At 62.6% G+C, this 24,226-nt stretch overlaps 2 protein-coding genes across 2 annotated transcripts; both read left to right on the forward strand.

Moving 5' to 3' along the window:
* The first annotated feature begins 2,771 nt into the window (after positions 1–2,771).
* Positions 2,772–13,673, forward strand: NUMBL (NUMB like endocytic adaptor protein). The gene is given in 14 exon segments (XM_026687748.2): positions 2,772–2,950; positions 7,660–7,803; positions 8,061–8,135; positions 9,404–9,478; positions 9,782–9,922; positions 10,305–10,509; positions 10,959–10,977; positions 10,979–11,271; positions 11,384–11,512; positions 11,599–11,740; positions 11,742–11,780; positions 11,782–11,996; positions 11,999–13,066; positions 13,161–13,673. Coding segments are annotated over 12 exon segments (1,653 nt in total). The 5' UTR covers positions 2,772–2,950; positions 7,660–7,677; the 3' UTR covers positions 12,193–13,066; positions 13,161–13,673.
* A 1,350-nt stretch (positions 13,674–15,023) lies between these two features.
* On the forward strand, positions 15,024–24,118 carry DPF1 (double PHD fingers 1). Its single transcript, XM_087970354.1, is given in 13 exon segments — positions 15,024–15,411; positions 16,447–16,607; positions 17,041–17,148; positions 18,079–18,090; positions 18,093–18,205; positions 18,426–18,515; positions 19,393–19,471; positions 19,827–19,958; positions 21,499–21,549; positions 22,127–22,246; positions 22,832–22,944; positions 23,162–23,243; positions 23,318–24,118. Coding segments are annotated over 13 exon segments (1,164 nt in total). The 5' UTR covers positions 15,024–15,379; the 3' UTR covers positions 23,389–24,118.
* Positions 24,119–24,226: the final 108 nt, after the last annotated feature.

Below are 24,226 nucleotides of genomic sequence, written 5' to 3' on the forward strand. Positions count from 1 at the left end.
GCTGCCTCTTCACTTGCTCAGCCTTGGAGGCATCCAAGCCTCTTCTGGTCAGGTGGCTGTGGGCCTTTCCAGAGGGGGGCTACATGGCCAGAGGGGCAGAATGCCCCTCTTCACTGGACGGAGTGTGATTCCCCCTCCCCAAATTATGAGCAGTTTGGCATTCTCTAGACTGGCCCTGCACACTTTTTGGCATCGCTCCTTAAAGGAGCCCTCAAGTACGCAGATCCACCTCCCAAGGAAGCTGAGGGTGGTTTGCTGAGGCTTGAGGCCAGCATCCATTAACCCTCATCCCAGGAAGGCTGTCCTTGACTCTGCCCGGCCTTCGGAAGCTCCTGAATGGCCGTAAAGTGTTTCAAAAGATATTCTGGGCAAATACTCCATGGAACCTTTGGTGGGTTTTCTCTCTCTCTCTTTCTCTCTCGGACCTTCCACAGCCTGGAAAGGGTCTCCGGGGGTATGTTTTGGCCCATTCAGTGGGCTGGTCCCCTGCACAACTTTAGAGAGAGGCTGAAGGGGGAGGGGTGTCTGGAGAGATTGCAGAACGGCCATCTAAGTTCCAAGGTCTCGCTGTTCTTAATATTCCTTCCAAGTATCTGCTCCAAGCTCCAAGCCTCTCTTCTCTAGGAAAGCTGAAATGCGTGACACTTATGGGAGGCCTCTGAAGAGCCCTTGCGCTGCACTGCCACATCCCCCTCCCCTTGGAGGCTCTTCCTTTCCAGCCTGTTAATCCTCTCCATTCCCGGCTAATCCCCCGCTGGGTAAGCCCCACTCCTGGGTGTAGGATTTAAGAAACGGCATGTTCTCTGGGCTGCCCCACTCTCTGAACTTTTTGTCTGTTATTGAGCCGTTTTCCAAAGGAGGCCTTTGCCCAAGGAAGAAATTCATAAATCTTGTCCAAAATGTGGCCTCCGAGGGTAAATTCCTTCTTTTTGCCCAACACATCATGACTCGGATAATATAAATGTAAAAAATACAACACAAATCCAGAATTTTGAACGATATACAGGTCATTCTTGCAAACCGATCATCCCTGCAAGTGGCCTGTTGCCCACTTTAGCCCAAGTGAGGCCTGGGGGAAGAGCCAGCTTTCCTGGGTCCCTTGGAATGAGGCCAGAGTGAGGCCAGGATGCCCCCAGGTAACCATCACAGCTTAGGGAGCTGTTGTGTGATACAGGCAGGCCTGGTAATGCCAGGGCAAAGTGCCCTTCAAGACAAGACATTACAACTGTCTAAATGCAAGGTGATTGACGTATGAGTGACAGTCTGAAGGATCCCCCACTCCAGCACTGGTGCATTCAGTGAACGGATGGCCACAGCTGCTCTCAGGAGCTGCAGGTCCATGAAGGCCCCCAAAGGGGGAAGTAGGACCCGATTCAGGACAGAGGTTGGTCCAACACTCACAGCCGATCATCTTCTGGGAGTTGAGTTCACCCCACCCCCAGCCTCCAAGCCCTGGGAGGAGACCTTGGCAGCAGCCAGATATCCTAGCTGAAGAGGTGTCATTGGGCAGCATCCTGATGACACCTGGCCTCCAACCAAGAGATAATCTTGATCAGCAGCCTTATGTAGCTGTTGAGCAGGACATGGGAGGGACTGGGCCCTCTTGCCCAGGTCTATGCTCCAATCACGCAGGAGGAGGAGGAGGAAGTCCAGGCCCCTGGCTCTGAAATGGGCAGAGGCCTCCAAAGCTGCTGAGCCATCACAGAGAACCAGGCTGGCCGCCCCGCCCCCGCTCCCCCAGAGGTCATCAGCAAGCCCTGCAAGGCCATCTCGGGACCCTGCCCCATCCAACCCTGGAGAGAACTGCCTTTTGACCGTCCAAGCCTTCCAGGGGGCTCTGAAGCCAGACAACAGCTCGAACTCCTTCTCCAGGAAGTCGTTTTGGTCAGATCTGCAGGTAGAGTGGCCCTCTCGGGAGCAGCTCCTTCCCACTGCTTCCTTCCACCTCCAGCGGGCCAAGGATGATCCAGTCAGCACAGCCAGCCAGACCCAACTTCCTGGATCAATTCCTGGCTCCTATTTCTTTGCTGTGTTTTCCCAGCATGTTTCCTCCTGACCCAAAGGGCGCTGGGAGGGGAGCCCTTCCCTGCTGTCTAAGCAGAGCCGCCCCGCCCTAAGGTTAGAGAAGGGCCCGCTTTCTGGGGCCCCCGTGAAGCCTGCCTCGGTCTGGCTTCTGGGTTTCCTTGCGGAGGCGGCCCGCGCCCAGCCCAGCTGGATTTCATGGAAGCTGCCTTTCCCGGAAAAGAAACCGCGACGGGATGGGGGGCGTTTTTCCACTGTGCAAGGGTGTGTGAAAGGGGAGCTTTGTGAACCGTTGCTCTCCTAGATCCCTGCCAGGGGGAGGAGAGCAGTCTCCTCACCCCCTGGACGAAGGTCCCCGTCGCGCTCTCCCAGCCCCCCAGCCAGCTCGTGCTCTGTACCAGCCGCTTGAGCACTCGGGAAGGTCCAAAGGGGGCGGCCTGCCCGCCGACTGGTCCCCTTCCCCTAAGAGGGGACTCCCGCCCAACAGACTCGCTCCAGGACAACGGCGCCTCCCCGCTGCCTCTTCTTCGGGCCGCTGGCTCGCTCGTCCTCTCCGGCGGGGGGATGCCGGCCTGGCTATTTCTTGGCTCTCGCCGTCCCTGGAAGGAAGAGGCGCGACAAGCAGGTACAACGCGACGCCGGTTTCTTCCAGGCGCGTCCTTTTGCGGGGAGCCGCGCCAAGCGGGCAGGAGCCGGGCCGGGCCGAGGCAGGCGGGGAGGGGGCGCGGTCTCGCGGCGGGGGCGGCCCTGCCTTGCATCCTCCGGCCCCGGGGCGTGGCCAGGCGGGAGGCGCGGGCGGGCGGGCGGCGGCGGCGGCGGCAGAGACGAAGCGGAGTCCGCGGGCGGACGGAACAGCAGGGGCGGCATCGGGCCCTTCCTCGCTCCTTGGATGCCGAGTCGGGAAGAGGATCGCCGCTCCCGCATCCAGGTGAGGACGCCGCCGCGCCGGCCAGCAGCAGCAGGAGCTTGCGGGGACGGCCTGGGGAGGGTCTCTCTCTGCCTTCACCCGGCCGCCTCGAGGCGCCCGGGGAGGAACCCCCGGCTCAAGGACCCAAAGCAGCCTCCCCCGCCCTTGGCTGCCTTCCACGGAGAGCAACCCTTTCCGGGTTGCCCAAAGGGGGTCGCGGGAGGGGGCAGGAATCGCATCCCGACGCCCCCGCGCCTCCGCCCAGCCGCTCTCCAGCAGGCGCGCCGGGAAGGGCTGGGCTTCCATCACTGCGAGGCGGGGGCAGGTTGTCCGAGCCCCCCTCCTTCGCCCCGCCACACCCCAGGCTGGCCGGGAAGCTCCAGCATCCTCCTGCCTTTGGCCGGCTGCCCCACCCAGCGTTCCGGCTCCTCGAGCGCCCGCCATCCTCCTCCCCCACGCCGAGGGGGTCAGATGGAGCTGCCTCCCAACGGGGTTTGGGGAAACTTTTCGCCCTGCCCTCCCCGCCTCCCTTTCTGAGAGTGGGCCACTGAGTTCCCCGCCAGGCTCGCAAGGTTTTGGGGGGGCCGCGCAGGATGCTGCTCGTCTTGCATTGCTGGGAACTTCCAGGAATGGCGCTGTGTGTGTGTATGTGGGTGTTGACAAGAAATTGGGGTGCGGGTCATACATTCTGAGATGTGCTTCCCCACAACGACCCCTTTGGAGAGAGGCTGGGAGGCTGCAGTTTCGCCCCCACCTTCACCCCCCCCCATCTCCCAGAGTTTGCCTGGGGAAGGCCCACCTCCAGCTGGGCTCCAGGAAGACAAGCGCCACCTCCTCTCCCTCCACCTCCTCTCCTGGGAAGCTGCTGCCTCCCACAGGGAGTCCCACTTGCTGGCCCAGGCCCTGGCTGCCTGGGCTATTTTAAGAGGCCTGCGCAGTCTGCTTCCTTCCCTCCAAGAGAGACTTTTCCTGGGTGGGGCCGTGACACCTTCAAAGTTGGCTGTGGGGCGGGGGGGGGAGTCTCCCTGGCGGGCTCACTTGCGGTCAGCCTGGAGGAAATGAAGCTGCCGCAGGGACTGACCAAAATGGGGCGGGGAGTCAGGTGAATTTTGGGGAGCCCCACTTTGGAAAACAGCCAGGGAGGAAGCCAGGTAGCATAGCCCCCCCTCCACACCCGTCGTTTCAAGGGAAGGGGTTGCACAGGAGAGTGAATAGAGTTCCAGAAGAGGCTGCCAGGCATTGGAGGGGGCCACCCCCCAAGGAGCCCCTCCCTCCCTGCGCAAGTGAAGACTCCAGAATGTCCTTGCGCTGGCCCCAGCAGGGCGGCTCCTTCCTATTCCTTCCCCAGCAGAGCTCCAGGGGTTCTGTCTGATGAAAGGCACCTCCCGCCCACAGGGGGCCTTTCTTGGGGGCTGCACAGGCAGAGGCCTAGTTTCTCTGTCCCCCCCCCCAAAGGCAATGCTCCCATAATCTATATTGAGTGGGGGGAGTCATCCTTGGGGAAGGAATGCTTTCTGCACTCTGCATGTTGCTCAGAGGACACCTGCTCATTGCATATCCTCATGCTCGGGATCCTCCCTGGGCTCCTGCTGAGTGGGGCCGGCTGCCCACTGGGGTGCTGTCTCTGGGCCTTGGCCTGAGGAGGTGGCAGCCAGAGGGTCAGGTGGCACCTTTGGGGTCCTTGGCCCTTTTTTCATTCCTGACACTGCAGACCCCCCACGGAACAGGTCCACGCAGGCCCTTCCCGCCCTCCTGGCTGCTCTGCCAGGCCCTTCCAGCGTTTTCCCAGAGGGAGCCTGGGTGGCCCCAAAGCCTCCCCAGCTGGATGAGCCTTTCCCAGCTGCAACGGAGCGAAATCCTGGGAGGGAGAGAGGAACACTGACCAGGGGCCCAGGAGGCTGGAGTAGGGCAGGGCAGGGCCAGCTGGAGTGGGGGGAGGACCCCTGTCTCCCTGGAAGCCCACGAGCCCTATGGGGGAGACCTGTTCATTTGGGTCACACCTGCCCTCTCTGCACTGGCAAAGGTATCACGCGATGTGTTCCAAGATGCGCTCCAGGCAAACGGGCACCAACCCAGGATGGCCTGGAGAAGACCCCGCCCTCCCTCGGCTCCTCCTGGGGAAAGCAGCCAGCAACGCTGTGGTCTGGCTAAGAAACCAGGGGGCAGCGGCAGGGGGAGGTAGGGAGGGCAGTTGTGCCCACCTATTTTTAGAACGACATGCAGTTTCACACAGGCAGCTCTGTGTGCAGCTGAGAGAAACCAGCGTCCGGCTGTCCTACCCTGGGCTGCTACTTCTGCCCTGAGTCGGGCACTGCCATGGGGCGGGCCTCGGGCTGGAGGGGAGTGATGGAAAGTGGGCCCGGGTCTCCTGGAGAGGCAGCCTCCGCACAGGGACCCCAGCACAAGCATGTCGGCTCAGCCTGCAGCTGCACTTGCACACAAGGCTAGGCTCACCTTGTTACTGGGGGGGGGGTACTTATGCAAGTGGCCCCCCATTAGTGAGGTTCAATAGTTGACCAAACCCCCAAAACAGATTGACTCAGGAAACAGGTTGTACAAATGTAGTCAACTTTGGATTCGGAGGTGCTGTGCCTGCCTGTCTCAGGTTCCTCAGGGTCGGCCTGCCATAGAGGAGACCCCACCCCCCACCCCACATGGGCATCTGCTGGGTCCAGCTGTTCTGAGGCACCCCCCCACACACACACACAACTGGCCACCTTCTTCCCTGGCCCAGCCAGGAAGCGCAACAGAAGCCAACCGGACTCCCAGGCCTCTTTCCGTCAGAAGTTCCCTAGAGCTCACCCAGCCCCACCCCAGCATCACCCCCCACAATCAGGCTGCTCTCTGGTGCAGGAGAGGCAGGAAGCCATAAGCTCTTCTGGGTGGGGACAAGCAGCAGGCAGGCCTGGAAAGGGCCCCTCCTGCTTCCCCCTCCTCCAGCAGCCAAGAGCAGGATTCCTCCGAGAGATCCCTGGATCCTCCTGCCCTGGTCCCCAGGGAGAATCTCGCCCCCCCGCTCTCTCTCTGGGCAGGCAGAGCAGCTCCCTCTCCCGCCCTCCTTCCTCGCCTGGGAATGAGTCCCACCTGCCCCCTCCCATCAGGGCCTGCAAACCCTTCAGCCGCTCGCCCGGGTGTGCCAGGCCACCCTGGCCGGGGTGGGGGCAGTCTGGTGGCAGCTGAGGAAACATGTCCCTCTTGGCCAAATGTTTGCCCAGCCCTGGTGCAGCTGGTGTGCTGGATGTGGAAGTGGGCGGAGGGCCAGGACACGCACAGCTGTTGAGGGATCCCGCAAGCCACTCCGGGGCAGCTGCTCGCCGGACGGACGTGGGGAGGGGCCCTCCGTGTTGCCCTTTTGTTCCCACCAGCTCCGGGGCAGCTGTTGCCTGGAAAAGTTTGACTTTGCTAAAAGGCCATCTCTAAACAAGGCCTCACCCCCCCCCACTCACAGACACCCATCCCCTAGCCCCGTGTGCGCCTGGGCCCCTTTGTGTGTCTCCCCTGAGTTCCAGGGGCTTTCCTTTGTGCCATTGTGTGGGGCACACGCTCCGTACAAAAGAGACCGGGCTCCGTCTGCACTGTGGGGCAGAGACCATTTAATGGCCTGGACCATCTGTGAGCTGAGGGGCGCCTGCAGAGACGACGGCAGGAGAGTTGGCCAAGGGGAAATGAGGCTGCCCTCTCAGCCCTCGATGACGTCTGCCCAGGCCAGGTTGGTTTTCACAGAGTCCGGGGCTCAAGGAAGCCGCAAGGGGCGGGGGGGGGCTTGCACCCCTCTCCGCAGCTCTTCAAGACAGCGACACTGGCAGGGAGCAGAAGCAAAGGAGGGGGACAGAGGTGGGGTCTACCGGCCCTCCAACCTTGGGGTGCCAGTGAAACAGCCTGCAAAGTAAGGGGGCCCCTTCTGAAGGGGCCAGGAGGCCACCTGAGGCCAGCCACTGTTCCCAGGAGATGGGAGGGGAAGGGAGGGGAGCGCTCAGCTCTTCGCATCTTTTGCCTTCTTAGGGCATGACTGAGAGCCCCCTCCACATGCAACGGCTCCAAAATGGAATGGGAGAAGACGCTCTGCCCCCCCATCTGCTGGGGATGAGGGTGGGGGGTGGCCCAAACCCAGGCAAGCCTTTCTGGTGGGATCCAGAGATGGATGTAAGGCTAAAGCAGGAGCAGGCAGGGAGAAAAAGGGCTGGGGCTCACAAGCCCCCCCCCCCGCACCCCAATGGGCTGGGAGGTGTCAGAGGAGACATCTTGCAATGCCAGAAGCTTCCCAGGAGGCTGCAGCCCTGGGAGGAACCTGGGAGGGAAGGGGGGAAGGATCTCCTCCGCTCTGCAGCTGAACTCTGTTCCCACCTGGCTGGGCCTCAGGAAGCCCCAGGAGCAGCGCCCGAAGGTGGGCTCTGTGATGCCCGGCACCCCCTTTGCCTGGGAAGACCACCTCCTATTAGGGCTGAGGGACATCAGGTGGGAGGCCCAGTGCGGTGGGGGGGGCTGCCCCGAGGACTTTAGCCACCAGATCAGTGTGAACTTTGGAGCATCTCCGCCCCTCCCCCCGCCAGAGAATATGCCACCCCCGTTTCTGACGTCCTGATGAGGAAAGTCTGGTTCGGAGTTCCCTGGGCAGACCAGGGCGATCCTTCCAGAGGCCGACACTCCTGGGCACCGGAAGGAGTCTCGCTGAGGCCTGGGCCTGCCTTCCCTGGGGGGCAGCTGGGCTCACCTGCCCTCTCCCACCTCAGGCCCGGCAGGGGTGAGCAATGAACAAACTGCGGCAGAGTCTCCGGCGCAAGAAACCATCCTACGTGCCCGAGGCAAGCCGCCCCCACCAGTGGCAGGCCGATGAGGAGGCGGTGCGTAAGGGGCGCTGCAGCTTCCCGGTGCGGGTGAGTGACCGCCCCTCTCCTTCTTGGGCTTGCCATTAAGGCCCTGGCCAGCGCCTCTTGGGGGGAGGCCTGGTGATGGGGGCTGCGCTGGGTCCCCTCGATTTGCGCCTCGCCCAGCAGTGGGGGTGGTCAGATTCTGAGCATCCCGGGCACCACACGACGTGGCTCCTGCTGCTCTTTCACTCCCGTGGCACAAAGATCAGGTCCTGCCTGCTGACTACTCCTCCTTCCTTCCTTCCCTCCCTCCCTCCCCACAGTACCTGGGCTACGTGGAAGTGGAGGAGTCCCGAGGGATGCAGGTGTGCGAAGAGGCAGTGAAGAAGCTGAAAGCGGTGAGGGGCCAGATGCCCAAGGAGAGCTCTGGCCAGACCAGAGGCTGCACATGTCCTGGGCTCTGAGCAGTGCGATTGCAGGGGACTTAAGCCCCGTTTGCAGCTTTCTTCTTTGTCTTTTTCTTAATTCGGCCTTTGTTAGTGGGGAGGGGGGGGTCAGATGGCCACACAGAATCATAGTTCATGCTGGGCCCCATCAGCGCTGAGCGGGGTTTCCTCTCCTTCAGGCTGAATGTGCCCGGGGGAGATGGCGGGGGGGTGGGGGTGGAGGTTGCATCCAAAAACGCCTCTTTGGTCTTGGAGTGGCGCCCCATCCATGAAGCCAGTTCCTCTCCCAGGGATCTGGGGTCCCACAACATGCTTGTGAAGGCTGACCTTCGGCCATTTCAGCAGGTCGTGTAAGTGCAATGGTTAAGTGTGCCGTGCCACCGCAGCATACTGCAAAACAAAGTTGCTCCTTCTAAAACTTTTTAAAATAATGATTGATGAGTTTTAAGGATTATCTTCAGATCCCAAGACTCAAAACGAGCAGGCAGAATTTATGCTTTGCTCTGTGAAGCTGCGGTTTGTCGTTTGTATGAATTCCAGCAGAGGCAGCCAAGGCATTGATTAGTGAAAGATAATTTGATGTACGCAGGCTTTTATATGAAACCATCGCTTGCGGGGGGGCAGCCTGCCTTTGGGTGGGGAGGGGCTGCACCTCTGCTGCTGAATCTCCCAGAAGGCAAAGAGCGTTTTTCCCCTGGGGGGCTGGGCGGGGGGAGGAGACGTTTCCACTGCAAACTGCAGTGTTTATAAATAATGTGCCAACAAAAATAGAGTGGCCTGACTAAGGAGGCCTTTTAGTCTTTTGAATAATTTAGCTAATTAATCCGAGGCCCAGGTTGCAACGGGCACTTTGGTTGCTTGCTCTTCATCCAGGAGCCTCCTGTCTCCTGGCTTCTTCCTGCCGGCCCTCACAAGGCCCAGCCCCACCTAGACTGGGGCAGCTGCGGCGGGGGGGCAGGTTTGCAGGCACAAGGCTAGGTGGGATCCATCCATGTAAAGTGAGGATGCCCTGTCCACCCAGGGCCTGAACCCATTTGGGCATTTGGAGCAAGGTGGCCAGGAGGGCTTCTCTCCTGCTCTCCCCCCCTCTCCCCGGGCAGAGGAGTTTGGAGTAGGAGAGGGCCTGGGGGCAGGAGGGCTAGGCCCCACTTGGGAGGGGGGCCCAGGCGGGCCCTTTGTGGCCCTGCTGATGCACTCCTCCTCCTCCATGGCCTCCACAGAGCGGCCGCAAATCCGTGAAGTCCGTGCTGTGGGTGTCGGCCGATGGGCTGCGCGTGGTGGACGACAAGACCAAGGTAGGCACCTGGCGGTGGGAGAGGGCAACGTGCCAGTCCGAGGCTGCCCCACCTCCAGTGCCCAGAAATGGCTGGCTCCGATTGGAGGGGGGGTGGCAGGAGGCAAGGCTCCCCCCTTGAGCCAAAGCCAAGCGGTTGCTTGGGGCGGGGGGGGCGGGGGGGGCTCCTTCCTGATCCGGGGCCAAGCTACAATGATGAAAGTGCCCAGACCATGTGCAGACTGCTTCCAACCCGACAAGGCAGGGAGGGGGCAAAGGTCCCTCTTACAGTGTGGTGGGGCTGTGGTTGTCCTTCCCCCACCAGGACCTGATCGTGGACCAGACCATCGAGAAGGTCTCCTTCTGTGCCCCCGATCGCAATTTCGACAAGGCTTTTTCCTACATTTGCCGGGACGGCACCACCCGGCGCTGGATCTGCCATGGCTTCCTGGCCCTGAAGGACTCGGTGAGTGCTGGGTGTCCCCCCGCCCCCGGCACAAGGGAGGGACGCCCCCCACCTGGCAGAGCTTCTCCCCCCCAGCCCTCTGTCCGGGGAGGGAGGGATCCTGAGGAGAAGCTGCCCCTCGCCTGGTGGGTGGCCAGGGTACCCTGCAAGCCCCTGGTGGCCCTGGGAAGGTCTGGCAGGTTTCCGGGCTCTTTTGGGAGGCTGACCTGTCAGTCAACGAGGGAAAGGGAGGCAGCCTGTCCAACCCTGGGGCCACCCTCTCTGTCCCTCTCTGGCGCTTCGGCCACCTTTCCAGACCCAGGGAGGGAACGGCGTGCCCTGTTTGCCAGATTCTGCCCCCCAGCAGAGCCCCACCTTCACTCGCTTTGCCCCTCTGTGCCAGGGAGAGCGCCTGAGTCACGCCGTGGGCTGCGCCTTTGCCGCCTGCCTGGAGCGCAAGCAGAAGCGCGAGAAGGAATGTGGGGTGACGGCCTCCTTCGATGCCAGCCGCACCAGCTTTGCCCGGGAGGGCTCCTTCCGACTGCCTGGACCACCGGCCCACACCACCCGCCCCTCTGGAGCACGCCCCCCCCAGGATAGGAAAAAAGGTAGGGGGCACCGGGCCATTTGCGTGAGCTGCCACCCTGGGCTGCAAGCCTTGTGCTGGGGCTGCCCCGCTGAAAGGTTTGGAAAGACAGCTGGCTGTGGAGGATGGGTCTCTGTCCAGAGAGAAGTGGGGACTACTTCTGGGGGAGCCAGTCTGACTCTCCTGTTCTACTGGCCCCCTCGGATGGGGTGGGGGAGGAAGCTGCTCTCTTGTGTTCCCTGAACTCTTCACTCTCTGTGTGCCGGGAACAAGCCGGGATCAACCTGTATTTTTAAGGGTTGGCATGATGTCTTTGCAAGGAGGGGGAGAGAACCCATTCCAAGAGACTCTGCACCCTGACCCCCCCGCCAAGCTTTGCTGCCCCCACGGGGGACAAGGGGGGCTGGGCCGGGCTGGGGGGCTTTGGGGGAGGGGCACCAGCAGAGCCCCAGTTTCTCTCCTCTCTTGCAGTGGAAGCAGCGGCCGCCCCTTGGCCCGGCCCCAGCCCCCACCCAGCCCGGCAGCGCCTCCCCGCCCCAGGGGGCCGCTTCCCCGGAGGAGGAGGAGGAGGAGGAGGAGGAGGAGAAGGCGGAGGCTGGGGGGGCGCACGCCATCCCACGCCGCCACGCCCCCCTGGAGCAGCTGGTGCGGCAAGGCTCCTTCCGAGGGTTCCCCACCCTGAGCCAGAACTCCCCCTTCAAGAGGCAGCTCTCCCTCCGCCTCAACGAGCTGCCTTCCACCCTGCAGCGCAAGGGCCGCTCCGAGAGCAGCAGCGGGGGCGCAGGTGAGGGGCGGGCAGGGGACGCCCAGAGAGGGAGGCCAGAGGGAAGAAAAGCAGGGGAGGCCCCGAGCCACCAGATGCACTGAAGGCTGGACTCTTCCCTCCCTTCTGCCAGAGGCCGAGGCAGCTCCCAGCAGGGACTCGGACAGCATCTCGGCTCTCTGCACCCAGATTGATGCTTCACTCGCCCAGCCGGCTGGAGAGCCCCCCGCAGCCCTGGTGCCAGCGGAAGGGGGCAGCGCAGGTACGGCCTGAAGGCCCCCTTCCCCTGGGCTGGGGGGGGCAGCTTGCGAGGGCCACTCTTTGACATTTGCCTTGCCCCCTTCTCAGGACCCCCTTCCTCATGGAGCGACCCCCAGGCCCAGCCCCTGTTCCAGCCGGGACACAAGAGGACCCCCTCGGAGGCAGAGCGCTGGCTGGAAGAGGTTGCCAAGGCTGCCAAGGCTCAACAGCACCAGCAAGGGCCCCTGGCCGCCCCCGCCTCTGCCCAGCTTTCCTCTAGGCTACGGGGCAGCCCCCTCCCCCAGGCCTCTTTGCGTCTCCCCACCTGCCCCCCACCTTTGTGCCTGTGGGCACTGCCTACGTACCTGCCTTGCCCTTCCCTGCCCTGCCCAGCGTGCCCGTGGTGGGCATCACGCCCTCCCAAATGGTGACCAATGCCTTCTGCTCCGCCACACAGGCCCCCATTACAAGTTTGGGGCTCAAGGCCAGCCCCTTCCCTCAGGCCCTCCTGGACCCCCTCGGCTCAGAGCCAATGGGACTGCCTGGCCCTCCGAGCAAAGCCCCCCAGGCATTTCTGCCTCCCACCCTGAGCCCCCGGACCCCTTTGAAACCCAGTGGGCTGCCCTAGAGTCCAAGGCTACCACTGCTGCCCCCAACCCCTTTTCTGGCGACCGGCAGAAAACCTTGGAAATTGAATTGTGAGCCTGATTTTTAAGGTTCCCCCTTAGCACCCCACCTGGCTAGGCCAGATTGTCTAAACCTTGAGTGGGGAGAGCTGGCTGGGAGCAGCGCTTCGAAAGGCGGCCAGTGGGGATCGGGGGAGCTGCCCCCAAGTGATAGGGGAGCCCCACAGGCACTGCTGGTCTGGCCAGATCACGGCTGGGAAGCCAGTTCCCCTCCTGCCCAGGCCGAGAGTCAGTGGCCAGTTGGAAACCAGGGTAAGCGAGAGGCCTTCTGGGCCGGCCCCAGCCTCCAGAGAGCAGGGGAAGGGTGGGGTGGTCTCTGCTCTCCCCCCACCCCGTGCAGCCCCAGAGCATCCCTGTCTTGGTCAGTCAGTTCCCCCACTCCGTGCATGGCAGGCCCCCTCCTCCCTGGGCAGCTGTCCTCTCCCTGCCCAAAAGGGGGGCATCATTGTGGAGCTGCTGGGGAGGCGCTCGGTGCTCTACTCCCCCCCCGCCCAAGGCTGCCTGTGGTTTGGCGTGAAGCTGCGAAGGAGGCTCCATTCTCTCCAGATGCCCAGGGACCTTCCTCAGGCTGAGCTTCTGATAGGAGGTGCACACCGGGTGGGGGGCACAAACAGGGTTGGCCTTGGGGTCCTACCTCCCCACAGGAGCCAGAGGCTGGATTAATGGGAGATCCATAATCTCTTTTGGGGGGCGGGGGAGGAACAGGCTTTCCACTCCAAAAGTTAATGGTGGGGGTGGGCTTTGGGGAATGGTTATTGCGGGTGAGATTTCCCCCTCCTCTCAGTTTTGGCTGGGGTGGAGCAAAATTCTTCAGGTCAATCTTGTTTTTACACATCCCCAGTTTGGCAGGGTACTGGTGCTCAAATCACAGGGGAAGGGAGCGGAGGGGGGTGGGGTGGGGGCACAGGACATTCCCATACATCCCAGGATGAGAGAAGCTCCCCTCGCTTCACCCTGGTAATCCAAGCATGGGGGGGGGGGGAGTGGGGAAGAATCCCTCCAAGATGTAAAAGCTTGGGAAGGTTTTCTTTCTTGGGGGGCCTCAGGGCCACGAACCATATGGCCGGCCGCCAGGCGTTTTCCCACAGGGTGACCTGGGAGGAACAGCGGAGGGAGGCCTGGGGAGGGGGTGGGGGCTGCTCCTCCTCCTCCAGTGGGACAGCCAGCTTCAGGCAGGCTCTTGAAAGCAGCTGCCTCCCTCCAGCTGTCTGGCTCAAAGGCAGCAGCCCCTCCCACCCACACTGCTCCTTGGCCTCCTCAGCCCCCCCTCCAAAAAACAGAACTGCCCTTGCTTCTCTCCCTGCCCCCCCCCCAGCCCCCACCTCCAGCAAGCAGAGAAGACAGAAGTGGAGCAAAGAGGCCTTTCCTGCCCAAACTGCCTGGAGGTCCCCCAAAATGGCCGGGGGTGTTATTTTTTATCTTATTTTGAAACTTTTTGTATTAAAGAATCCCACCTGTTTGTATTATATAATAAATAACAGAGCTAGTAACATAATACCCCACTGCAGAGCTTGTATCTCTTATGGGGGGCCGGAAGGGCAGAAGCGGGAAGAAACAGAAAGGTGAGGAGGGGGCTGGTGGTGCCTGCAGGTCACACACACCCTGGGGTTTTGGTGCTACCAGGGCCAATTTTCTGGTTTGGTGTGCCAGGACATATTGTGGTGCCAACTGATGGTGCCGCTGGTGTTGCTACTGCCAATGGTGGCCACAAACGCGGCTGGGAGTCGATCACATGCCCAGCCAGGCACTGGTTTCTTCGGCTCAGGCCTGGCCCCTTCCCCATTTTAGCCCCGTGTCGAGGGACCCTTCAGCCCGACTCAGGAGCGCCAATGCGTCCCGTAGGAGAGGGAGGCACCCCGGCCGGCCCGACCCTCCCGCAGGGCCAGAGGGAACACAGCTGGCGGGGGTCGTGGCCTCTGAGTCCGGGGTTTAACCGCAATTGGAACCCGAGGCGGGGTGGCGGCGGTAAGGCCTCAAGGCAACGGGCCCGGGACCTCGCTATGCCTTCTTAGGGGGCCCCGAGCGCAGAAGTCCCGCTTCTCCGCCGAGCTGCGAACGGCCAAGCGGCGGGGCGGAAGGAGAGGAAGCCGTGGCCGTCGCGTGAGGCCGCGGAGGCGCGTCGGTCGCCTTTTGCAAAGAGATGCCCGCGGGCGACTGCCCCCCCCCCAGCCCCGCCTCTCCCCGTGAGGGTGTCTGGCCCCCAAACCTGCAGGGCTCTTGGACGACCCGCCGCCGGGACGCTGCTGCCCAGCGGAGGGGAGGTCGCCGGGATGGCCGTCGCTCAGCCGGCGGCCTTCGTTGAAGGAGTCGGAGGGCGAGTTGCTGCTGACCCCCGGGAGCGGGGCTGCCGGTCAAGCCTTCGCCCGGAGGACAGCAGGAGGTTCCCGGGGCCAAGACGCGGGGCAGCAGCTCTTCTCGGCCCACGCAAGAGACGGAGGGGCGCTGCTCTGCCCGCGGCTTGGCCTCGGGGATCAGCGACCGGCGGCGGCGGCGGCGGCGGAGACCGCGGGGCTGCCCCTTGGCCCCAGCTAGCTCACGCCTGGAAGCGCTCTGCACATGCTCGGGAGCAGCCGCTTGGCGGCCGACCCAGCAAGCCCGGCTTGCGGCTTTAGCGGTCTCTGCTCCGCGCCGGGCCGAGACTCCCGCCCGCCCGCCGGCTAGAGCCGCTCCACGGAAGCCGCGCTGCAATCGGCAAGGAAGGGCGGCTTCTTGCACCAACGCCATTTACAGTCAGATTGACTCCCTCTCCCATTTTTTCAATATCCCCAAGCCTCCCTCCCTCCCACCCTTTGGAGGCGGGTCTCCCAGCTGTCAAACGCATGGCCTTGTGGGAGTTGTAGTCCTCCCGTGACAGATGCCTGCTTCCCACCCCAGCGGGTAAAGCGCTTGCAAAGGAAGGAGGGGAAAATATTAATGCCAAAAAAGTGTCTGTGTGTGTATGTGGAGGAGAGAAGTCTTCTGTGAGACCGAGACTACATTCCCCATGGTGCATCGGGCTCAAAGGAGCTGGACTGTGATTGGCCCCCCTTGCTGCAAGCTGCTCGAGAATGAATAAAATTGTACAGTATATTCCGATGTGAGAGGTAAAAAAGGGGGGGGGGGCTGGGAAAAAGAAAAAGAAAGAGAGAAAAGAAAGGGGGGGATCCGTGGCTTCTCCCACCAGCCCAGCCAGGCTGGGTGAGGCATTTTCCTCCCGTATCAAAATGGCCACAGCTGTGCACAAGTCTATCAAATGGTGAGTGCCCCACATCTGGGGGGGGGGGCACGATTCCCCGGCAGGCACGAGGGGCAAGGATGCAAAATGGGGGAGGGTATGGCTGGAGTCTCCTCCCTCCCCTCCCTCGCGCGCGGGGCTCAGCCGTTCCGGCAGCTGCTCTTGGCGAGAGGGGGAGGGGCAGGTGGGGGGGAGAGGCTCAGTCTGCCTGGTTGCTGGCCGTACAGATGGGCACGGGGAGGGCACTTGGGGCTGGAAGGGGTGGGAGGCATCTGAGAGAGGCTCCCGCGGGGATGTGACTGCGCGTTCGGCGGATCGGCACCAGCGTGGGCTGGGTCTCGGCGTCCTTCCCGGTGTCCCGCGTGGAGGTCCGTAGCCACGCGTGTTGCATGAGGGTCAGCGGCACAGGGGTGCCCGAGGAAACAGGTGCCGGCCGGGGCTCTCCCCACCCATGACGCGACGGCGAGCCGAAGCAGCAGGCGGCCCGGCTGCCGGGGTGGGGTCCGCTACTGCTCTTTCCCCCATTGTTCGGTGCGGAGTTGCTCAGCCTCCCGTGGGAGGACCTGAAGGCATCCCGCATCCCCGTTCGCTTCTGGGCCGGGCCAGCAGATGGGCAGAGGCCAGTTTGATGCCATGCCCCAGCCGGTGCCTTCGAGCCGGGACGTTGCCGGGCCAGGACCAAAGTCTCCGGAGCCCCTCTGGGAGGGGTCTCCCGGGCTGCTTTCCCAGGGGAGGGGGCTCTTCCAGGGGCAAACGGTCTCCTCCTCCTCAGCCCTTGGGTCCCGGCCCAGCCGTGACCATCGCCTCTTCCTCTTGGGGACCAGCGCTGTTTTTCCTGGACGGGGGGAGGGGACGGGGCGTCCCATGCCGGCCGCCTCTAGGGGCGCGGGGTCCCTCCGCGCTGCAGCCGGCGGTGGCTTTCTCCAGCCTCTCCGGGGAATCCCTGGAGCCGCTTTCCCGGCTCCCGGCAGCTCTGGCGAGGGCTGCTGTGTGAGCCGCGCTGGGCGACCGGAGCGACCGAGGCGTGCTGGTTGAGGGCCCGGCCTTCTTCTGCAGCCTGGGCGAGGATTTCTACCGAGAAGCCATCGAGCACTGCCGTAGTTATAACGCCCGCCTGTGCGCCGAGCGCAGCATGCGCCTGCCGTTCCTGGACTCGCAGACAGGGGTCGCTCAGAACAACTGCTACATCTGGATGGAGAAGACCCACCGGGGCCCAGGTGCGGACATGCCCGCTGGGCACTGTACGTAGTGCTGACTCTTCCCCAGGGTCCACAAGAGCCGAGTGTCTAGCTTGGGGGGAGGAGAGAGAAGCACAAACTCTGACTTCATGAGGACTAGGAGCCCGTAGGTGGGCATCTCCCCTGGGGGGGGGGATCAGTTCTGCTTCCTGAGTCCCCTGGGCATCAGGATGGGCTAAGTTCAATGGTGGAATAAGAGCAGAGAGAAATGAAGCCTGCCTTTAAGGCATCCCCCCCCCCATGCCAAATGCCATGCCAGGAGGGCACAGCAATCCATCTGCCCTTCAGCTTCCCCTCAGATGCATGAGGCTGCTCTGCCAACCTTCAGGTGCCAGGGGAGGGAGGATTGCCCCCTACATTCCCAGCCAAATTGAGGAAAGATTGTGGGTGATTCACCCCATCTCTCCTGCAGGCCTGGCACCTGGTCAGATCTACACCTACCCGGCTCGCTGCTGGCGGAAGAGGCGACGGTTGAACATCCTGGAGGACCCACGGCTGCGGCCCTGTGAGTTCAAGATTGGTAAGGAGCTGGGGGGCATTGCCCTGGACAGGTGCCTTGTCTCGGGTGGCCTTTCTCTGCAGCTCCCTGGCAAATAATGGCTGCTGGGATTCTGGGGGGTGGCGAAAGATGCCAGTTGCCAACCAAATAAAACAGACCCAATTTGGGAACTAAATGGGGAACTAGAAAGACCAGGTCAGAACTTGGTTTTGAATCAGGGTTTATGGAAAGACACATCAAGCGCTTGCCAGGTAGGCGGGCAGATTATTTGCTTATTAAACAAACTTACTTACGGAGCCGCCCATCCCTCAGAAGGAGCTTCGGGAAGCCCACAAAATTAAAACAGCTGCAATGAGGAGGCCCATCGGGAACCGTTGCCTTCCTCACGACATGAAAAGAGGCCCCTTCCTGCCCTGTGAAATTGCTGCCTGCGGTCTCTGGCCTATTTTGCACCGGTTGAGATGACCCTCAGGGCTTGCAAAGCCCTGGACAAGCTGTGGGTGGGGGGTCCAGCTTGGTGGGAGAGGGTCTGGGGGAGGGGACAGGGCAAGTCAAGCCCTTGGGGAAGAGGTGTGGGTGGGGAGGGTGAGGATGATGCCCTTGGAAGAGGGAGGGGCCAGAGCAGAGGTGGGATTCAGCAAGTTCTGACCGGGTCTGGAGAGCCGGTAGTGGACATTTTGAGTAGTTCAGAGAACCGGCCAATCCCGCCTCTGACTGGAGGTTTTACAGCCTCCGTCCCCTGCCACGCCCACCAGGCCACACCCACAGAGCCGGTAGTAAAAAATGTGAATCCCACCTCTGGGCAGGTCGGGGGAGTGAGCAGGAGCTTCTGGGTGCGAAGCATCTCCCTGCCGGGCCTGGGGGGAGGGGGCGGTAGTGCCTGAAAGCTGCAAGGAAGACGGGGGGGGGAGGGGCTCCTTCTGCCTGACCCATCCTCTGCTTTCCCCCCAGATTGTGAGCCCCCCTGAAGAAGGAGGCCTCTCTCCCAGAAGGCCCCGTCCTGGAGGCCCTGCTCTGCGCGGAGACAGGAGATAAGAAGCCGGAGCTGAAGGAGGAAGAGCTGACCTTAGACTGCCCGGTGAGGGCGGGGGAGGGCCTGCCCCTCCCCCTCCAGGCCCTCCAGATGAGGGAAGAATCTGGGTGGCCTCCTTGCGGTTTCCCCACCAGGCCCCAGCCCAGCCTGTTTAGGGAAGCTTCCTGGTTCCAGTGTCTGCAGGCCCTTCAGCTTAGCCTCCTCCCGGCCTGGGGGTGGGGGCGGGGGGAACAGCCTGTGACGCGCCCCCTCCCCTTTCTCGCAGAAGGCTCCTCTTGGCGAATTCCTGCATGATTTGGACCCGGAGGACTTGGAGGAAGACGCCCCCCGGCGGAAGAACAAGGCCAAGAGCAAGGTGAGGCCGGCCTCCCCTGGGCCCCTTTGGCTCACAGCAGCCGCTGACAAGGACGTCTGAAGCCCCACCTGAGCCTCCCCACCCACATGCTTCAGCACCAGTAAATGCCCCACGTCCAGCTCACAAAAGCAACACATTGTCTTTCTGCATCTTAGGAAATGCGATCTTCACCAATGAGCAAGTTGGAGAGAAAAGCTCGCTTGGCTTCCGACTGTTTTGGGGCAGGGTCGAAAGAGAGACCCTCGCCCACCAGTCGCAGAACCTCCAGCAACAGGGGCAGTCTAACTCCAGGCCTTCCAATCAGGAGGCGGAGGGCTTCCTCAGGGCACCTCAGTGGCCTCAGCGGTCCAAGGCCTTCCGCCACAGTTGCCTTTGGGGCTCCTGGAGCCAGGGAAGCCCCCCCCATCCCCACCCCAGGCAAAGAGCCACAGAGGGGAGGAGGGGCAAGGAAGGACAGGGGCTGCTACAGGGAGACCCAGAGCCCCAGTCAGCAGCCAGGGGGACTCTGGCATGGTGCCCGCAGTTCCAGGGTTGCGAGCTCCTGGGTTGTGAGGAGGGCTCAGTGGAAGACAGAGAATGAGGCCCCTCACCCATGAAACTCAAAGGAAAATCCCAGAAATAAAAGTTTAGGGTACTCAGCTGCCTCAGAAGCTGAACAGTCCAGGGAGCCTCTGGTCAAAGAGCAGGGAGGGTGACAGCACAGCTGAAGGGGGGGGCAGGGACCCCTCCCAAAATCAGAGGCCCTTGTGCAGGGAGGGTCTACAGGATGTCTCCTCTTCCCCCACAGACCCCCCATCAGAGTCCATGAGGTCTAGAAAGTTGCTTCCATTTAAGAGCCCGGGAGTCTCTCTCACTGCCTTTCTCCCCCCCCACGCAGGCCTACGGGATCGGAGGGCTGAGGAAGAGGCCGGAGGTGGCCCTGATGGAGGACCGGGACAAGCCCTACGTGTGTGACAGTGAGTGCAGTTTCCTTCTGGGAGGGCTGGGGGAGGTTTCTGGGCCGAGGTTTGGGGGGGGTCATGTGGGGCTTGGCCCACCAGGCTGTCTTCTGTCGTGGGCCTCCATGTCCACCCGATGTCCCTGAGGCTGCAGGGGAAGGAAGTGGGGGCAGGGCAGGGTGGCCAGGAGAATGATGACCCCTCAGGGCCTTCTGGGGGACGGGGGCACCCTTGGCAGCCTCTCAAAATCACCTGGGAGAGAGGAGGAGCCTGCTGTTTCCAGGAGGGCAGAGAAGCAAGGGGACTTTTGGGGTGCCACCTGGGGTGCCAGCCTCTTTGGGGTGCCTCCTCAGCCACCTTCTGGGCTTTTCAGTCTGTGGGAAACGCTACAAAAACCGCCCGGGACTCAGCTACCACTACACACATACCCACCTGGCGGAAGAGGAAGGCGAGGAGGGCCCGGAGCGGCACACCCTGCCCTTCCATCGCAAGAACAACCACAAACGTGAGTGCCCCCCCCCTGCCCTTTGTGCCAAAGCTGCGCCATGCCTGGAGCCCTTTGAGCTGTGTGTGTGTGGGGGGGGGGAGTCAGCCTGGCTGGGTGCTAAGGAGAGGCCAGGATGCAGCCTGCCAAGTCGGGTTTAAAGGATGGGAGTCTCCCGGGGACAGCAGCAGCACAACTCTTGGGGAAGGGGCCACAATCTGCAGTCCCTGCCTTGCATGGGGATGTTCTCAGCCCCAAGTCCTGCCAGCCGCCCTGGAAAGCCCCTGGCCCAATCTCCATCCCTGCTGCCCTTCTCTCCTTGCCTTGAAGGGGGCAGAGGCTCCAGCTGGGTGTTTCACAGACCTTCCGCTGGGGGAATCACCCTAGACGCCACCTCACCCACCAAGAAAAGCATCCCCCACCCAATGGGGCTGCAAGTGTTGTCTTTTGTGGAGGTTTTGGCTGGAGGGGCTCTGGGTTCCCAAAGTTGGCACATTCCAGACAGGCAGACACCTCACCCTCCCAGAAAGCCCCCCCTCCCTGCTCATCCGCCACTGAAGGAGGGGTCTGCTCTGAGCATCTCCCACCCTGATGCAGTTGCCATGGAAACACGGTGGGCGAACTTGGCAGGTGGAAGATTTCCAGCTTGGGTTTATCCAAGAGAGGGGGGACAGGTGGGGGGATACCGAGGCTAGTTGGGGAATGGGAGCTGGAAAGGCAAGGGGGTGGGGGGAGCATTCATGCTGGCACATATATGCACGTGGAAGCCTCTGCCTCCCCAGGAAAGCTTGAGGGCTGAGTGTGCAAAGAGGTGTCTGCACATCTTCAGAACAGAGCTCAGGTTTCTTGGCCTGACTCTGTGTGTGTGTGTGTGTGTGTGTGTGGCGTGTGTGTGTGGATGAGTTTTCAGGGAAGGGAGGGGCTAAGAAGGCTGAATAAATTGGACCCCCACTTCTTTTGGGGAGGAGGGGGTCGGCCAAAGCCTCTGCAGGCGGGCTAGCCTGATGAAGCCCTCTCCGAACCCCTTCCCCAGGCCTGAGGAGAGTTGGGGGAGGGAAAGAGGCCTCCCCCTCCCTAACAAAGGCATCCCCTCCCCGTCTTGGTGGTTGCCATGGAGATACCAGCGCCGTCGCTGGAGCAAAGCCTGCACAAAGCAGCCGGGAGGTTGGGGGGGAGGGGCTGTTTGGAGCCGCCGTCCCTGGAGAAAAGGGGCCGGGGGCCTGATGGGTGCCCCCCGCCCGCCTCGGCCGAGACCTGCCTGTCTCTCTCCCAGCGTCGGTCGCGGACTCGCTCGCTCGCATCGCCTGGGTTGCTTTTCGGCCGAAAGCTGCCCCCCGCCCCTCTTGTGCTCGCCCCCGCCCCGCCCCGCCGCGCCCCAGGGAGCCCCCGTTCTTCTTCCCTTCGGGAGATGCGCTTCCCTGCTCGCTCATCTGCTTGTCCAGACAGGCCAGAGGTCCGCGGTTGGTTCCCCGATTCAAATCAAATATATTCCTTTATTTTTTCTTTCCTGTGCTTATTTCCATCTTCTCCTTTTCTTCTTGCCATTTCCGGCTCTCTCTAGAGTTTTACAAAGAACTGAACTGGGTCCCAGAGAACCAGCGCAGGCACACAGGTAAATCCCACGGCAGCGCTGAGAGAGGCTGGAGGCTTGGGACCGTGGGGTCTGCCTGGGACCCCCGTGCGGCCTCCCTCCCCTCCCCTTCAGGGGCTTCTCCAGAGGTATGGGGAGGGTGAGAGGAGGCAAGCCCTTCCCCCCGTCTGCCCTGCGGCCAATCAGCCTCCCAAGTGCTCCGGGATCCTCCTCCGTAAAGCGGCAGGGAAGAGCCCCCGAGGGCAGCAGCTTCTCAGTCGCGCAGGCGGCTTCCGTGAGGCAGCTGCGCGATTGCCCTCTTTTGCCATGCGCGCACCGAGCAGGGCAGGCTGCCTGAGGAGGGCAGGGGTGGCAGCTCCCGGTGGCAGCCTGAGCTGGGCATAGAGGGGTGCCTGCCTGCTCTCTTTGGGTCTCTGTAGGGCGCAGCCAGGCGCTTGCTACGCACCCAGGGGAGGCGAGGGGCGCAGGAGGCCGAAGCCGTTTGGCAGTGAGCGAGCGAGCGAGCGAGCGAGCGCGTGGCCGGCTGGATGGGGCAGCCCCTCTCAGTGGGGGCGTGTGGGCCCGCCCCTGATGTCGACCTCTCCTTGCTGTTTTGCAGCTAAGAAAGCTCCGGACGGGACAGTCATACCAAATGGTTATTGTGATTTCTGTCTAGGCGGCTCCAAGAAGACCGGCTGCCCCGAGGACTTAATCTCCTGCGCTGATTGCGGACGCTCAGGTGAGCCTCGGGCCCGAATGCCCCTGCGCGCATGATGCGGCCGCGGAGTTAGGGGTCTCCGGGGACCCAGCAGCCCAAAACTTTGCTCCCGTGGTTTGGAGGGAGGGGGTAGGTTGGCTACACACCGCGCAAGGAAGGGGGGCTGCTAAAGCCCTGCAAGGCCTGGCGTCTTCGTGGCTTGGCATGGGGGGGTATGCCCCACCCTTTTATGGGGTACATGGCAGGATGTGTCTCTTCTGAACCCCGCCAATGACCAAGGGGAGCCGGTTGTGTGGATGCCCAGTGGCAGGACTCACCTGTGTGGCTCAGAGGCACCACCTGGACGCATGGGGGAGGGGGAGCACCCCGGTCCATGCAGGATGCCTCCAGGCCCTCTGTTGGTGAGGGGTGGAGAAAGCCGCAGGGCCTGGGCTGGAGCGTTGGCCCTTGTGTGCCCTCTGTGCGAGGCCGGGGGTCCCCCTCCTCCCACAAAGCTCTTCCACCTGCCCCTGCTGGACAGCTGGCCCTTGGAGGCCATTCGGGGAGCCCAGCCTTGCAGGTCGAGCCGCTGCCCATCTCAGGGGCTGCTGGTTCTTTCCCCCCCAGGGCACCCGTCGTGCCTGCAGTTCACGGTGAACATGACGGCCGCTGTGCGGACCTATCGCTGGCAGTGCATCGAGTGCAAAAGCTGCAGCCTCTGTGGCACTTCAGAAAATGACGTACGTCAGCTGCTGCTGCGCGCTCGGCGCTCGGAAGGGGCTTTTCCGCCCCCCGCAGGGTTGCCTGGGGCTGCCTGCCATGGCCCTTTCCAGGCCTCTTTCCTCGGCTGGCGGCAGGCTCAGTCATGGCAGCCGTGGGGGGGAGGGTGGCTTCCCCCGCCCCTTGGAGCAGGGTCCCAGATGCGCCTCTCAGTGGCGGCCCCTTCCTCCCCACCAGGACCAGTTACTCTTCTGCGATGACTGTGACCGTGGCTACCATATGTACTGCCTGAGCCCACCGATGGCCGAACCCCCTGAAGGTAAGGGACGGGCAGCTGGGCGGGGCTCCCTCTGGCGAGGCCTGGCTGTGACCTCGGGCTGCTTTGGCTTGCAGGGAGCTGGAGCTGCCACCTGTGCCTGCGGCAGCTGAAAGAGAAGGCCTCTGCCTACATCACCCTGACCTAGGCTGCAGCCTCGCCCCCCGCCAGCCTCAAGCCCCCGGGGGCTGGAATTGTACTGCAGGCCATGCCCAGGAGCGGTGCCGGGCCCCCACCCAGGATTAAGAGGAGCATCGAGGTCTGGCACCCAGAATTTGGGCAGTGGGGACTGACATTTGCCGCCTCCTGGCCCCCACCTAGGCCACCCCAGTGGGGCCAGTCCACACAAAGCCATACGCCGGGGTGGGGGGTGGGGGCAGAGACCAGCCCCTCTGCCCTGGTGGGAGGGGGGTAAGCCCCACCCTCCAGACTGATGCATGTTAAATTGTTTGCCTTTGCTTGCAAGTCCAGAGGCTGCCTGGAAGGGAGGGGGGCATCCTGGCTATGGACCCCCTTCCTGCCCATGGGAGCAACTTGCAAGGCCTTTGAAGAGAGTTGGGACCAGCTGGCGGGACTGTGGTTGGGCTGGGGGAGGGGGAGCCAAGAGCAGGGGGGGGGGGGGGGTGGGGGTGGTAACCACTAAGCTGTTGCAAGGCTGAGGGGGGCATTTATGATTTTAAAGGAGGGGGGAGAAGAAAGTTTTAAAAGGGCAGCCTTGAAATAGGGTGGGTGGGCTACTCCAGGGAGCAGTGCCTGGGAGCAGCCGGAGGCCTGCGGGGGCTCTGCCCTGCCAACCTCTTGTGTAGCTGTGTTGTTCCATTGCCTGCAACTTTTGTGTGCTTGGATTGTTATGTACATTAAATGTGGTCAGAATCACTGCCTACGCCTCTCTCTGCCCCACGTGCAACAATGGGAGGGCAAATACTGGGCGGGGGTGGCTATTGGAAGAACGGTAGCCTCTCCCCGGCCGGGGTCCCCCAGTCGCC

Source organism: Notechis scutatus, chromosome 8 (assembly GCF_049901735.1).
Source record: "Notechis scutatus isolate UNSWTSFEM ecotype Mainland chromosome 8, rNotScu1.2, whole genome shotgun sequence".
Classification (NCBI taxonomy): domain Eukaryota; kingdom Metazoa; phylum Chordata; class Lepidosauria; order Squamata; family Elapidae; genus Notechis; species Notechis scutatus.